The 15,567-nt window shown below is 49.4% G+C and overlaps 6 protein-coding genes across 6 annotated transcripts; 4 read left to right on the top strand and 2 right to left on the bottom strand.

The window, feature by feature from the left end:
* Nucleotides 1–368: 368 nt before the first annotated feature.
* Nucleotides 369–3,122, top strand: MNR2 (CorA metal ion transporter; the record flags this gene model as incomplete). Its single annotated transcript, XM_064899669.1, has 2 exons — nt 369–933; nt 1,039–3,122. The coding sequence occupies 2 exons, from the start codon at nt 369–371 to the stop codon at nt 3,120–3,122; spliced, it is 2,649 nt and encodes an 882-aa protein (XP_064752981.1).
* A 1,235-nt stretch (nt 3,123–4,357) lies between these two features.
* LTR64_005331 (uncharacterized protein) lies at nt 4,358–5,323 on the top strand (the record flags this gene model as incomplete). The annotated part of the gene is made up of 1 exon (XM_064899670.1): nt 4,358–5,323. The coding sequence occupies one exon, from the start codon at nt 4,358–4,360 to the stop codon at nt 5,321–5,323; it is 966 nt and encodes a 321-aa protein (XP_064752982.1).
* A 278-nt stretch (nt 5,324–5,601) lies between these two features.
* Nucleotides 5,602–7,008, bottom strand: LTR64_005332 (uncharacterized protein; the record flags this gene model as incomplete). The annotated part of the gene is made up of 1 exon (XM_064899671.1): nt 5,602–7,008. One exon carries the CDS (start codon nt 7,006–7,008, stop codon nt 5,602–5,604), a length of 1,407 nt encoding a protein of 468 aa, XP_064752983.1.
* An 855-nt stretch (nt 7,009–7,863) lies between these two features.
* LYS9 (saccharopine dehydrogenase (NADP+, L-glutamate-forming)) lies at nt 7,864–9,333 on the top strand (the record flags this gene model as incomplete). The annotated part of the gene is made up of 2 exons (XM_064899672.1): nt 7,864–8,023; nt 8,081–9,333. 2 exons carry the CDS (start codon nt 7,864–7,866, stop codon nt 9,331–9,333), a joined length of 1,413 nt encoding a protein of 470 aa, XP_064752984.1.
* A 2,447-nt stretch (nt 9,334–11,780) lies between these two features.
* VMA4 (V-ATPase V1 sector subunit E) lies at nt 11,781–12,583 on the bottom strand (the record flags this gene model as incomplete). The annotated part of the gene is made up of 3 exons (XM_064899673.1): nt 11,781–11,931; nt 11,981–12,486; nt 12,554–12,583. 3 exons carry the CDS (start codon nt 12,581–12,583, stop codon nt 11,781–11,783), a joined length of 687 nt encoding a protein of 228 aa, XP_064752985.1.
* Nucleotides 12,584–13,138: 555 nt separating this feature from the next.
* Nucleotides 13,139–14,856, top strand: LTR64_005335 (uncharacterized protein; the record flags this gene model as incomplete). The annotated part of the gene is made up of 2 exons (XM_064899674.1): nt 13,139–13,180; nt 13,228–14,856. The coding sequence occupies 2 exons, from the start codon at nt 13,139–13,141 to the stop codon at nt 14,854–14,856; spliced, it is 1,671 nt and encodes a 556-aa protein (XP_064752986.1).
* Between the last annotated feature and the right edge of the window lie 711 nt (nt 14,857–15,567).

Raw genomic sequence — 15,567 nt, forward strand, 5'->3', positions numbered from 1 at the left:
GTGATTGACAGGTTTCGACCAATCCCCAAGACTTTTCACATACAAGCCACAGACGAAATTCAGTGGAGCTTCTGCAAACTTCTTGTCGACTCGAGCTTGTTTGTGCTTGCCAATCGTCATCGTCTTTGGAGGTCCCGAGTCTGACCAAGGCGTTGTTCACGTGTTGAGAAGGAGAGCTTTCACTATCTGACATATCACTGCATCGATTTCAAGGTTCACATGGTAACATACCACGCTCGTCCAGCTCAAGCAATTGATTAGCGGCTTGGGCAGAGAACGCAGAAGCGGAGTTGCCTTTTGAGCAATAAGGTCGGGAACTTATCATGCAGCCTCTACCTCCGCCACTCAAAGCGCAGTCTTCTGCATCAATGACTGGAGCACGCGACCAGACAGATTCATCAACAACTCGCCCAGCTCTGAACGTCTTGCCTGCCGAAGACGGGAGCGGGTCTGCTCAAGGTGCCCGTACTGCCTCGTCTGCAACAGGTCCCTCCAAGAAGCGTAGACATCGTGGTGGAAAGAAGAGAAGGAACAGAAGACAGTCGTTCGCCGCTCCTCCCTCCGAAACCTCGGGTATAGCTAGCAACATGGACAACATCATCGACGAAGAGGAACAAGATAGTGGTCCCATGCGACCAGGGGAGTCGTTCTACAAGAGAAAAAGTAACAGGAGCACTGAAAGTGTGGATAGCGACGCGTTACTTGATCATCGTAATCATCAACCTATGCGACAAAGAAGGGAGAGTCGTCTCAATGTGCTTGCTGCTCAGAGGGCTGGTGCCAGTGCGAGACAGCGTAGTCACGATAGCCGTCACCACGCTCGTCGAAGAACTGTTTCTAGACACTCAGATGAGTCTGATGAAGACGATCCGACCGACCGAACCCCCTTGATTTCTGAGAGCCATCGAAGTCCAGTCATTCAATCTGGATATGGTATGCATCGTTCGGACACTCGAGGTTCTAGTAGATCCTCTGGTGCCAGGAAAAGAACACGATCGAACATGGGCAATCTTGGTAACTCCTTTCCAAAATACTCAGACAATCTTCCTTACGACGTCAATAACCCGCCCTCTGTTCCTGGTAGTCCACATGTTGGGGCAGCCGATGACCCCATGATGCCTGAACCCGGCTTCTTGAAAAGATCTTTGTCGAGCTCTCGAAACATCAAGAACAAATTCGCTGGAGATGCTTTGATCGACATTGACAGACAGGAACTGTTGGATGGCGACCCAAATTCAGCTCCACCAAGCCCTCGACTTGCTCCAGAAGGCATGACCCGCCATAAACGTGCAATGACTTATGGTCCTGATGCGGATGTTTGCTTTCCTTCTGAGGCCATGTCCGAAATGGCAGAGGAGGACTTTGAACAAACTGGTTCTAGGGACGAAACCAACTACAGTCGTCCACGGAGGAGGAAGCGAGAATGGCCACAGCTTTGGGTACTGGACGAATGGTCTCGGGAAGAGAAGGAGGACAGGGCCGCAGATCAACGCCGAATGAGACGTATCAACGAGCCTGTCATGGTTGAAGGCAGATTACGTCCTTCTAAGCCCAAAGCTTGGCATCGAGACGAGGAGGCCGCTCCTTTGCGCTATACTTACTTCAATGAAGAATTCGAGAGCACAATTCACGCGGCCACAATCTCCGAACTGGTTCCAGAAGGTGGTTGTTTCAGGGAGCTGTTCATCCCCGAGCCACCCGAGTTAGATGAGTCAAGCTCGAGTGAATCCGATGCTGACTTAAGCTCGATTCCTGCCCCTCTCAATGGTGCAAAGTCGTCAGGCGTTACCAGTCCCAAGAATGGAGAAGGCGAATCTGGTCACCTTCAATCCCGACTAAGCCAAGTTAGCACTCTTCAACAGCGATCTCAATCTCAAGAACCATCTCAACTCGAGTCGGCTCGCCACACCCGCCAGCAGGGCAAGTCGAGCTCGGGTTCTCGTGCGCCCAGCAAGGCTCGTTCAATTGACCATGGCGAACTTGCACAACAGAACGCTGGATCTACTTCCGCACCAAAGAAGAAGGAAAAGCCAACGAAGTATGGCCCTCGTCCTACCTTTTGGCTCGATGTGATGTCGCCCACCGACGCCGAAATGTCTGTCCTTCAGAAGGCCTTTGGATTGCATCCACTGACCAAAGAGGATATTCTTATGCAAGAAGCCCGAGAAAAGGTGGAGTTGTTCAAGAATTACTACTTCATCAATTATCGTACCTTTGAGCAAGATACTGAATCCGAGGACTATCTCGAACCAGTCAATGTGTACATCGTCGTCTTTCGATATGGCATCCTCACTTTCCATTTCGGACAAATACCACATCCCGCAAATGTCAGACGGAGAATCAGACAACTCAAGGACTATCTTATCCTTTCTTCGGACTGGGTAGGCTACGCCATGATCGATGATATCACTGATGCTTACGTGCCTATGATCCACAATATTGAGGTTGAAGTTGATGACATCGACGAGTCTGTGCTGGATTACACCCCAGGTGCTTTTGCAGTCAACAAAGACGCGACTGGCGATGAGAAGCTAAAGAAAGAGAACAACGAGAAGAATGGTATTAAGGATGACAAATCTAGTACGTTCTCATTCTCATTGCCGTTCGGTAAAGGAGAAGATAAGCGGGATACTAGTGGATACGACATGCTGCGTCGAGTGGGTGAGACCAGAAAGAAAGTCATGAGCCTTTACCGCCTACTCGGAACCAAGGCAGATGTGATTAAAGGTTTCGCAAAGCGATGCAACGAGCAATGGGACGTTGCACCCAAAAGTGAAATTGGTCTCTACCTTGGCGATATTCAGGACCACATCTTAACCATGACTTCCAATCTTGGCCACTACGAAACTCTGCTTAGTCGAGCACACAGCAATTACCTTGCGCAGGTCAGCATCCGCATGAACGAGCGATCCGAGCAGACCGGTGATGTCTTGAGTAAGTTGACTGTCTTTGGTACGATTGTCTTGCCGATGAACATCATCTGTGGTATGTGGGGTATGAACGTCAAGGTACCTGGTCAGGATGTCGATAGTCTGTGGTGGTTCTGGGGCATCACTGGCTTCTTGTTCGTTTTCGCTCTTGGATGCTACCTGTTATGTAAGAAACTCTATGGAATCGTGTAAAAAGTTGAGTTACGTTGAGTTGGAAAATGGCGAAGAGTTGAGGTCAACTGATAATTGTATTCTTAAACCATAGATTGATCCTGGGAACTTCGTACATAACTAAAGAACCATGTTTCAAGTATACATCTCTGTGGCAATTCTGACACGTAAAGACTTGACCTCGATTTGTCAAAACCTCGTTCACACCAATGACTCGGTCACTATTTATCTAGGGATTGATGTTTGTATTGAAGTCATCGATGGTGTCTGTGTAGCTGTGTAGCTGGTCATACGGACCACCGTAAATCTTTACAAGCTCGCGTCAATTTCGTGTTATTCCAACGCGACTTCCAAGTCGAATTTACAGTGGTTGCCTGTTCTCCTCGCCGGGACTTCTTTCAAGGTCGAGTGTACTAGATCTGTGTACCGAGCTATAATTTGCTCTGCGACCTCACTCCGATCGAGCTAGGTATATCGTCTTTTCCTGCATTGGTGTGATCAAATAGAACTACGACTTTCAGAACGCTCTTGCCAGATGTTGGCACCTGCGGTGCTCTTGTGAGTCATGGAAACGCTGTTGACAATCGTGCGTATTTCACTTGAAGACTTGACCTGCAGGTTCCTGGGTTCCCCACGAACAGTACTGAAGATATTCGACAACATGAAATGAAGACGACTGCATTTTCGGTATGGCATCTATCATGAGATTGACAGCGCAAGAAATCGAGGTAGGTTTCCATGTGCGGTATATGTGCTGAGCTGGCTGTCATACATTTACGATCTGGCTGTGGACAGAATTCCCTCGTTGCCTCCTGCAGCTTCAAGCCTATATGCTGATTCAGACAAGAACACTCTATGAGGATGCTAAGAAGGGCATCAGAAATTGTCGTACCTGATGTGCTGACCAGCATGTGTGGTGACTTGGTTTTGATTACATGCTGTTTACTAACATTGATACGGGTCGAGTACCTCTACGAAACTCGAGGAACTGCCGACGAACTCGCGTTGCCAGAGCTTTCTTTTGTGATGAGATCCGGAGGAGATCCGCGCAGGAGTGGTAAACAGGGCCTGAACTTGTGGTGAGCATGCATATGAGGAGGACTGAGATCGTTTCAGAAAAACATCCGGGCCGAGTCCACCTTCCGCACCTGACTCCACCTACCTCAACCGGTCTGATCCGAACTTAGTATCAAGACATACACACAGCTAGAGGTTGTTCGAAAATACTCAACCACAACGCCGCCACGATTGCAAAAATGATCAAGCCAACAATCGCCGTTCTGGACCCTTATCATCCTGAAGCTCTTGCTAAGCTGAAGAACAACGATGAAGTCGAAGTACTGGTACGGCCTGACTCTTCGCAAGAAATTATCTACGAGCGAGCCAATGCAGTCATGCTTCGCAGCGATTCACGTTTAACAACTTCAGAGTTTGAGAAATATAGCCAGCTCAAATACGCCGTCAAACAAGGTGTGGGCGTCGACAATATCGACCTCGATGCAGCAGTCAAGGCAGGTGTGGAAGTATACAACACGCCTGGTCTGAACAGCGAAGCTGTCGCAGAACTCGCGCTGTCGTTGGCACTATGTCTTGCCAGAAGAGTTTGTGAGGTCGATCGAGCTATACGAGACAGGAGGACCGTCATCCGCAGTCAAACTCTTGGCAGAAGTCTTTCCAGGAAAGTGCTCGGTATCGCAGGCATGGGCAACATTGGCCTAGCATTCGCTAAGAAATGGTTCGCAGCCATGGAAGGTACCATCATCGCATACGACCCAAATCACAAGGGCTCTTCGTGGTCAGATATCTTCGGGTCTCGAATGCGACAGGTTCATGATCTGGGAGACCTGCTCAAAGAGGCAGACGTAGTCTCACTTCACGTACCATTAACGAAAGCGACAACTGCCCTCATATCTCGTAGAGAGTTCGCGCAAATGAAACAAGACGCCATCCTCCTCAACTGTGCTCGAGGTGGTGTTGTGGACGAGGCTGCCTTGCTCGAGGCTCTGGATTCAGGCAAATTGTTAGGCGCAGGACTTGATGCAATGGAAGTTGAGCCACCGACTCAAGAGGTTTACGGCTCGCTGCTCAGCCATGAGAACGTCATACTGACGCCGCATATTGGTGCTTCGACGGTGGAAACTCAAGCACGTAGTGGTGTAGCAGTGGCAGAACTTGCTGTGAATCTGGTATTGAGAAATGGTGGAGGTAATAGGGTAGTATAGCAGGGGTTCGAATTTTCTCTTCGCCTTTCGTTCATGTATTGTGGACCAACTTAGGACGGCTCTGCTAGAGTAGGAGCAACGAAGCGAAGTCCTTACGGTTGTGCTGTCTTTAAGAAGGTCAAGTTCACCTCCTGCGACGTCTCTTCCTTGACGGCGATTGACTGAAACTATTATCCAAGCCCACTTGCCGCTCCCTTTGTCATGTCTGGGTCCCACACCATATTGCTCGCCGACCCGTTGACCCGAAGCAAAGTGTTCCCCTCTAACCTAGGTCTAATTCATTGCGCAGCATCGATAATCAAAGACATATCCCCGCATTTATTCACTTCCCACGCCAACCGTTCAAGCAAGGCCGCCTGTTCAGCCTCAAGCACTGGCTCGACCTGTTTCCTGAATTTGTCCCTGAGCTCTTCGTCTGTCATCGGCCGATCTTGACTGCCAACAGCGTGCTCGACGTGCTTGGTGATCTCTTCACCGGTGGTCAATCTTATTGTCACGAATGCTTCGTCGCTGCGAATTTTCTCGTTCGCTTCTGCTGTTACTCTGTCACGTATCTGAATGACTTGTAGGCTTTGGACGACCTTGGTTTTGTACTGAGCGGGCGTTGCGGATCCGAATAGAAGGCCGATGGCGGCACCGTGGTAGACGCTGAATTTGGCTTCGAGGTCGTCTTGTGGTGTTCTCTTTCCGGTTAGATCGAGGACAAGTGGATGGACTTGTAGATGTATAGAACTGATCGTGGCAAGTTTCTCCTTGAGTTTTTGCTCGTTGTGTAACTGTATGCAAGCGTCGATGATCGGGTGGATGACGATGCCACAAGGGAAAGGCTTGAAGGTGTTCTTTTCGGTCTCCCATTTTTCGGTACTTTGCCGATTGCCGTTTCTCGCCTCCTCAGTCAGTCGCATCAGCTGGTTGATCTGTTCGTTCAGATTGTTCGCGCCATGCCCAAGGACTTCAACCCAGCCTCTCCGTCCTTCGAGAGCGTCGACTGCTGCAGTGAACCCACCTTGTGCCAACTCGACGGCTTGTAGACCACTTTGTGCGGCACGACTGACATGAAGAGCTTTTGTGTCTGTGCCGAAGTGCACTCGTAGTCCAACAGGTTGTGTACTGGCAATTCCCAGAGCATAAACAATTTGCTCGAGGGTTAAGTGCATAAGCTTTGAGACTGCAGCTGCGACACCAATGGGAGATACTGTACCTGTTATATGCCAACCTGCACTGTAGTGATTAGGCGAGATGGCATTACCAAGTCGTAAAGAGGTTTCGATTCCGACAACGACAGCAGTGATAAATTCCTCACCATTACAGGCCCAGTCAGGCGAGGACTCAGTTTGCGCGAGAAGAGCGACGACGATGGCGCCAGCGGGATGAATGATTGTTTGAAGATGAGTATCGTCATAGTCGTTCACGTGAGACGCAACACCGTTGATGGATATCGCATTGGAGATAGTAGTTTCCCGGTGGAATCCGTCAAATCGCGATCGACCAAATATAGTGCATTGTGCTGGTCGGTCTTCATATCTGTACATACGATTCAGTTTCAGGACTGTTTCATGGCCTGCTGCGCCAATAATACAGCCCAATGAATTGTGGAATGAACGGGTTGCTGCTTCAATCACGGAGTCTGGTAGGTCGCTGTAATTCAGATTGTGTATCCATTCAGCGAGCTGTTCGGTCGCCATTCCTGGTAGGTGAAAGTAGTTGGATTTCGACTTCTGGTGTTATTGACTACCTGTCCTGAGGTCAGATACGAATTGTGAGTTATCACGAAGGTTCATCAGACTCTATAAGTCATTCGGTCAATAGAGCATTCTGCAAGTGGAGACACCCCTTCATCTCCGCATTCTCCTCGATCTGCAATATCAGCCAGGCTGCCTCAAGGCTACACTTTTTATGGTATGCACAAATATTTGACCGGAGTGGGTGAAAGTGCATCATTCGAATAACGACTCGGAACAAGATGTGTTAATCAGGCACAAAAGCACGTAGACCTGTCCCCAACTGGTATGGACGGTCTCTTTCAAAGAACGAGATCTTTCTGTTTTGTCAGAGTCCCAAAGTCATCACATTGACACTTTTGAAGGAGGTTGTATATCGGCACTGCCGACTACTCAGAGTCTAAGCTCACAAAGCTGGTTTTCGCTCTGGCACACATCCAATAGATATCCTCGCTGCGGTGCGACTCGGTCATGCAGTTTGGAACGTCGAAACTTCCGCAATACTCTAAGCACCTCAGTATATACTTGCGCTCACGTTCCCCGATGAGTTATACATTATTGTATTGAGTGTAGAGACGCGTTGCGAAAATGCCGAGCGGAAAGAATATCCCCTAGCGCGTTTCACGTGTACGGCCCCTCGCACAACTCCGAAGTCGCCCTGAGATTATTGCATCAGTGGGGTATGAAATTGTCCCTGCAGAAACACAGTACGATCGTGTGCTTGCTTGGGGATTAAAATTTCGGGAAATATACACAAAGATACGATCACTACGACTTCTCTAAAAATCTTGTATACAAAGCAATAACACATTGCGCAACATGGCATCACTTATATCGTCGATTCAGGAGAAACTGAACCTTGGAGGGACTTCCGCAACCACCACCACGACCGGTCAGAAAGCTCTTCTACTTGGTGCTGGGTTCGTCACCAAGCCTACAGTTGAGATTCTCGCCAAGTCTGGCGTTGAGGTCACAGTCGGTAAGTTATAGCAAGTGAGAGAGGAAATCGTGGTGAGATTGTACTAACAACTCCTAGCCTGCAGAACACTTCAATCAGCACAGAAACTTAGCTCTGGCATTCCCAACACAAAAGCAGTTTCCCTCGATGTCAACGATGATGCCGCTCTTGACGCCGAGATGGAGAAGGTCGACCTGGCCATATCTCTCATCCCCTACACCTTCCACGCAGCCGTGATCAAGTCCGCAATCCGAAAGAAGAAGAACGTAGTCACAACTTCCTACGTCTCTCCCGCCATGATGGAGCTCGACTCTGCAGCCAAAGAAGCAGGAATTACAGTCCTGAACGAGATCGGTCTCGACCCAGGCCTTGACCACCTCTACGCAGTCAAGACGATCGAAGAAGTCCACAAGGCAGGCGGAAAGATCACTTCCTTCAAGAGTTTCTGCGGTGGTCTTCCAGCGCCCGAAGCAAGCGACAATCCACTCGGCTACAAATTCTCCTGGTCGAGTAGAGGTGTACTCCTTGCTCTCAGAAACACAGCCACGTTCTACCAAGACGGACAGACAGTGACATACAGCGGTCCAGAACTAATGGCAAGCGCAAAGCCATACTTCATCTATCCAGGTTTCGCCTTTGTCGCATACGGAAACAGAGACAGCACACCCTTCGCCGAGAAATACAACATCCCCGAAGCCAAGACGTTAGTACGAGGAACACTGAGATACCAAGGTTTCCCACAATTCATTAAAGTCCTCGTCGACATCGGTTTCCTCTCCGAAGACAAGCGCGACTTCCTCTCCGACAAACCAATCCCCTGGGCCGAAGCGACTGCAAAAATCGTCGGCGCAACCTCTCACAGCGAGCCAGATCTGCTCTGGGCAATCAGCTCAGCGACCTCGTTCGCCGACAATGAAGAGAAAGCCAAGATTATCTCTGGTCTGAAGTGGATCGGTATCTTCTCAGACAAGCCGATCACTCCACGAGGCACACCGCTAGACACCTTATGCGCAACGTTAGAAGAGAAGTGCCAGTACGAGCCTGGTGAGCGTGACATGGTCATGCTGCAGCACAAGTTCGGAATCCAATGGGCAGACGGCACGAACGAGACACGGACGAGCACATTGGTAGATTATGGTGATCCAAAGGGCTATTCGAGCATGGCTAAATTGGTCGGTGTGCCATGTGCTGTTGCCTGTCAGCAGGTGATGGATGGCAAGATTAACAAGAAGGGCATTTTGGCGCCCGTTACGTGGGATATTGCCGAGCCATTACTTGTCGAGTTGAAGGAGAAATACGACATCGAGCTCATTGAGAAGACTGTGGATTAGATAATTTGCGAGGGTTGTAGCCTGATCAATGCATGTTGGTTGTCATTCGACTCCAAAAGGAATCTCAGGTCACACTATGCTGGCGTTGCCTTTCAACGTGCTGTAGGGCGATTGATTGGAGCCGGCGAAAAGATCTTTTGACTGACGTAATCAGAAACTGCTACTCGATTCTCAATCGACCAGAACCTATTCACAACAACAAAACCTCAAGGGTAAGTCAATACGAGCCATTTTTCGATATCAGCCATGGAAAACGAGCACACTTACCAGCACGCTCCTAGTATTATATTCTTGACGAGGAAATGATGTGAGCCATCCTCATACATGCTCCCGTACTCCGTCACCATGTCTCTCTCCCAGGATCTTTCCAGCAAACTTCAATTGACAGACTCAATATGCAAATGACCTGAAGCTCGATTTAGGATATACATGCGAAATGTTGGACTGGGAAGTACCTACCAGTCAAGACTTTCTGCTTAAGTCCAAATGTGCTCAGTGGAGCACTCGTCGACCGTGGTACCATTAGGCAACAGTCTTGGCAATCGTCGCGAAGCTATAAGTACTTGGACAAGCCAAAAAGTAGGAGTCAGCGCATGGCCGAGTAGGAGAGTCAGATCGTAACAAGTATATGTCTCATCATCGGACCGAAACCCTCAGATATGAATTGATCATCATCCTGCTCCTACCTTTTTGTGCTTTGAAGCTCAGCAGGGCTGGCATTGCAGACCTAAACAAGAGGGTATCGGTGACGAGGGCTCTGGTAAAGAGAACATCGGTGTGTGCTGCTGAATCGAATAGCCTTTTGGAAGCTCCAAGATGGTTGTCGACGACGGGGCCACACTTGAGGATTGTCGGACCCAAATGCAGAGGGTGATGACATGACGTGACATGCTACACGCTGTCACATTGCCTGACTCTGCTGACGACGTTGTCGCGGGCAACAGCACTGAACTGGAGATGTGGATTCATCCATGCTGAACTATGTTCCTGGTTAGTGAGAACAAGTGTGTCTGTTATCAACACTACTTACTCGGCAGGAGAAGTCAACTTCTATGCTGAATAGGCTTGGGTATGGCGATGCTCTTCTCAACGAGGTCAGTCTGTGTCCGCTTAGAAGCTCATAGTATTTGAGTATAGGCAAAGTACAACAATTGAGCAAATCTTAGGAGGTTGAATGAGTAACGTAACTTTTCCAGAAGCTCTGTGTGGAATGTGTTGAGAAGAAGGAAGAAGAGTGCTACAAACGAGAAGATCTATTTGAGCACATCACTGGGATACCATTTGGCAATCACGACAAGCAGCAGCAGAAGGCGTGACCAGCTATTGATACAAGACAAGCTAAATACGAAGGAACACCAGGTACTATTGACTATCCTCCTACACAGAGAGATACGAAGGAGATCCGCTGAGATCTAGACAGCCATCAAGCAGAGTCAAGCCATCAAGCTCCTTCCAGCAGACAGCGCGTCAGATCGCAGGCAGGCAACGGCAAGAGCTATGTGCGCGAGCATACGGAAGCTGGTCGAATCCCCGTGCAGCTCCTGCTTCCCAAAAGGTCAAGCACGCCACTACACCTTCCAACGACAACTGGCAAGTATTGAGGAGCATGATAGCCACTCCCTACAGAGGGGTCTACAAAGACCAAGGCTGGACCACCTCGCGGCGGACACGATGACTTGAGGAAGATTTGCAAACGTATAAAGCATGACCTGCTCAAGAAGCGAATCGCAATGGATCAGGTTGGTAGGTGTTGTACGTGAAATCATGCCACGTAGTGTTTGTCCCCCTTATCGTGCGGTGATTGTCCGTGTTTAAAAAGGTCTGAAAGATGTGAATGTCGCTCTACTTGTCGAGCGGCTATACCTTGAGCCATGGCGGTAGCTATCATGTATTGTAGACTGGTCATGTTGAAATGGTACCAGAGTTCTAATTTATGCGGCATATCTTCGACCGTTGGTAAATAAGTTAGACAAGTTAGAAGACCTTCAGCATGTATAATGGTATATGACCTCTCTGAACTGTTTAGCGGAATCAATTGTGTACAAAAAAGCACACTTTTGACACAGCCAGAAGAACAAGGGAGGATGGTCGAAGCAGTATACGGGGTATACGGGAAGGACATCGTTAAGTCGATCTTTGCGATGAACGAGCATCTCATAAACATTCTATCATAAGCTGACACATCCGCTGAGTAAGAAGTAGACACATCAACAGCACGCGCTGATACAGATCGCCACCAGGAAAGGAAGTTTGGCTATGGCAGAGCAGTGGGTGTACCTCTTGCTGGGCATAGCCGGATCGGCTATAGAGCGAGCAGCATACTTCATTGTAGCACCCTGGTCCCATCCCACAAGGAGCCGTCTATCTGGCTACGAAACATAGCCTGCCAGATAGTGATGCAAGACGAACGCCGATGCTGGTTGTTAGAGACGTGGATTGACAAGTATTTAAGTGGTAAAATGTCTGTTCTCGTTGGCGCCAAACAGGGTATTTCTGACAGTAGGGAGAGCCTCGATTTCGCACATCTTCAGCCGTTGTTCAAAGGTGTTGTCGAGCTCGATCTTACCGCCGCTGCCTGTGATGAAGACACCTCCAGTCCTGTTTGAAGTCAGTGCTGAACCTTGAAAAGAAACAACTGAGAACATACGAATCTTCTGGTAGGTAGTCCTTCTCGTCTATCACGCCCTCGGTCTTGTCGCCAGTGTTTTGCTCATACTCTTTGGCAGCAGACTCGGCGGCTGTTTTGACCTTGTCGACGTCGGCTTTCCTGCACTTGAGGCCGACCTTGGGCTCGTACAGCATGTACATGCCTTCTAGGATAAGATCTTTCAGAATGTCCCCGTAGTCCTCGTCCTTACTCTTTTCGCCGATCTTTTTCCTGGCGTCCTCAAAGAGCTTATCTAGGAGTTCCTGACGGGCTTGCAGTACCTTCAGACGGGTTTTGTTGGCAGCGGTAGAGCGAGTGATCTGTTGAGACATGGCAGCCTGCTTGAACTTCTTCTCGTACTGTGTGTCAATGTTCTGGGTTTCCTGTCTGACCAGTTTCGATTTCTCGATAGCGAATTCCTCATCAGCCTTGAGCTGGACTTCTCGAGCTTTCTCCATGGCTTCTTGCTTGATGAAAGCGGTCATCTTCTTAAGCTCCTGGGCGACCTGTCGTTGAGACACATCAGCTCCCGTCCTCTTTTGGGTTATATCTTCGTAGGCTCGATCGACTTACCTGGTCGTCCGAGAGTGCTTGGGCCGACATAGTTGCGGTGGTGGATAGCTTTTGGCCGTAGAGGCAAGACGATCTGTTTAGTTACAGATATGATTCTGAGTCTCGAAGCTTTATCGTGGTTGAACGAGGCAGGGAAGTCGCGAAGGACGCAGCTGCCAGCCCTTCTCAAAGTTGTGGTAATTTAGCCGATTCAGACACACACGGTGCAATGCAGTTTCTAGAGAGTTGAGCAACTTTGAAGCTCAGGAAGAACAATTGAGCTATCACACTTGTATAGAATTCGCTAATCAGACATGGATAGGTAGGCCTGCAGTAGATCCAGCAGCCGCAGCCAAGCGCTGCGACAACAACGTCACCTTCCCATTTCGATTCTCCATTCTGGCACCTGCGTATTCTACTGGCCATACTGACTTGCAACTGTCTTTCAGTGATATACATCTGAGCTCACATTGCTAGCCAACAACAAGTAATTCACCTTCCTTATGGTTCAGTAACTCACAACTCTACATGTTATGTCACGATGTCGCTTCCGACAGGTGCACTAGCTAAAGTCTGCCCACCACCTTCACCGCAAAACAGGTCAAGATGCCTGGGCTAGGTGACCTTTCGCCGCAAGGCACCATTGCCGTATGTTCGTCCACTGACTACGATGGCATGCCAATTGACGAGCACAGGTCGGCATCCTCGTTGGTCTAATCTCGACCTCGGTCCAGAGCTTAGGCCTGACCCTCCAGCGACAGTCCCATCTACGCGAAGACGAGAAAGACTACGATGATCGCAAGCCCGCTTGGAAACGGCCGAGATGGCAGGCTGGCATGCTCATGTTCGTGTCCTCGAATTTGATCGGAAGCACCATCCAGATCACCACCTTGCCTCTGCCTGTTCTGTCCACCTTGCAAGCCTCTGGCCTTGTTTTCAACACAGCCTTTGCCACTCTACTGTTGAAGGAGCAATTTACGAGGTATTCTGCTATGGGCACTATTGGAACATGCGCAGGCGCAGCTTTGATCGCTACCTTCGGCGCAATTGGCGAGCCCGCTCATAACCTTTCTCAGCTCATCGCACTACTGAAAGAGAAGCCCTTCATAATCTGGATGGCAGCCACCCTCTTCGTCGCAGTCCTGACCATTGCCTTTTCGTATCTGCTGAAATACTACTCCTCACACAGGCACATCATGCGCCACTGGTTTACCCACCATGAGAGGCCTCGTTCGTCCTCATCTGCAGGATCCCCTCAGTCTGCACATCCGAAACGTCAATTTACCTCGTCGCTTCCCAGGCCTATGCAACTACGTCTTGCAAGACTTCGCCTCATTCGTGGCTTGTCCTACGGCTTAATTTCTGGTATTCTTTCGGCACATTCCCTGCTCATGGCAAAGTCCGCTGTCGAATTAATCGTCAGAACACTCGTCGATCACCGCAATCAGTTCAATCGCTTTGAATCCTGGCTGATTTTGCTAGCCTTGGTCTTCTTTGCTCTGATCCAGCTCTACTATCTGCACTTGGGCTTGCGTCTATGCAGTACTAGTGTTCTCTATCCTTTCGTCTTTTGCATCTACAATATCATCGCCATACTCGACGGCCTTATCTACTTCCAGCAGGGTTCTCGTCTTAGCGGTTTGGATGCTGGGCTGGTCGCTCTAGGTACTGTCATTTTGTTAGCTGGTGTCCTGGCTCTATCCTGGAGATTAGACCATGCCGAACCAGAGGCTTCTGCCCATGGCCATGAAGCTGGTTTACCTGGAGCTCCTCTCGCGCCTGGTATGGGTACTTTCGGACCACCTAGCCTTGGGCCAACCTCGCCATCATCTCATAGAGAGAGCGTGAACGACGAGAGTGCGCCATTGCTGCGAAAGCGTTCCCAGACTCCATCGGACGCGCCATCCAGCCTACTGGTCACTGATAAAAGAGACATTTGGGCAGCACTCGACGATGAAGCTGGTCCTGAAGACTTTCTTTCCTCTTTACCCAAAGCACACCCACAATTTCTCAGACCACCCAAGCGAAGGTCCAAATCTCCAACTTCACAAGCCGCCTCAAGCGCAAGCGAGCAAAGTGGCGATGACATGAAGACTGGCCCACCCAAACCACGAAGGTCCTCTATGAAGGGTGCGAGATCCGCGAGCGCTGGTCATGCAGATAGACAAGCAGGAGACCTGGACATAACAGAGCCTGTCACAAGAAAAAGAGGACACACTGTACATTTTGAGACAGGTATGCCAAGTCGTTACGATCTGACTGGTAAGGCCAGGCGTCGATCCTCAGAACACGATGCTCCTGACTGTCAGGATGAGAACGGCTAACCCAGCCAGTTTGCATGTAACCGTTTCTCAGCTTATGCAGTTTTCACGCGAATCATGAAATCGTGTTTCCGCCCTCTCCCTGGCGTTCTTTAGCATTTAGCCTTCGTTTCAGCCTCCGACTGGTCATGTCTAAGGTGATCGGCTATTACTCTTCACGATAAACTTGTCTCGTTTTATGACACAGCCTTGTCGTTGACCAGCATCTAGGCCTGACGTGAAACGCCAAGCATTAGCTGCCATGTCTGGTTTGCACTAATTTTATGAACTACTAGTACCGAGATTATCGAGGTCCGTCGTCTACCCTTCTCCAGCACCTCGTAGTCCTTGAAACTATTACCATATCTTCCGATCTGGAGACCTCTGTCCTGCCGCCACAATACCTTCTCTTCTAAGCGATATGCAGACCATGCTGTCCTTGCCACCAATGGCTTTCAACTTGGGCGACTAGCATGCTTTCGGCTTCAGAAATGGCCACAACAAAACCAGGAGTGCTTGTTGGCATCAGTCGAAGAGTTCTGCATCGCAGGCGATATTGCTCAGGATGTTCACATGACATACGACCCTCTGTCAGGATGAGGTTGTCAAGGAGGTTGCTCCCACAGCTCATTTGAAGGTAATATATAGGAGCAGCTGATGTCGGTGTCAACGTTCTGCTTCACTAACCCAGCAAGCAGCACAGAGTCGTGGTTGAGCCCCTCTCGTCCATTCACT

This window comes from Lithohypha guttulata, assembly GCF_036872675.1.
Source record: "Lithohypha guttulata strain CCFEE 5908 chromosome Unknown scaffold_4, whole genome shotgun sequence".
NCBI lineage: Eukaryota > Fungi > Ascomycota > Eurotiomycetes > Chaetothyriales > Trichomeriaceae > Lithohypha > Lithohypha guttulata.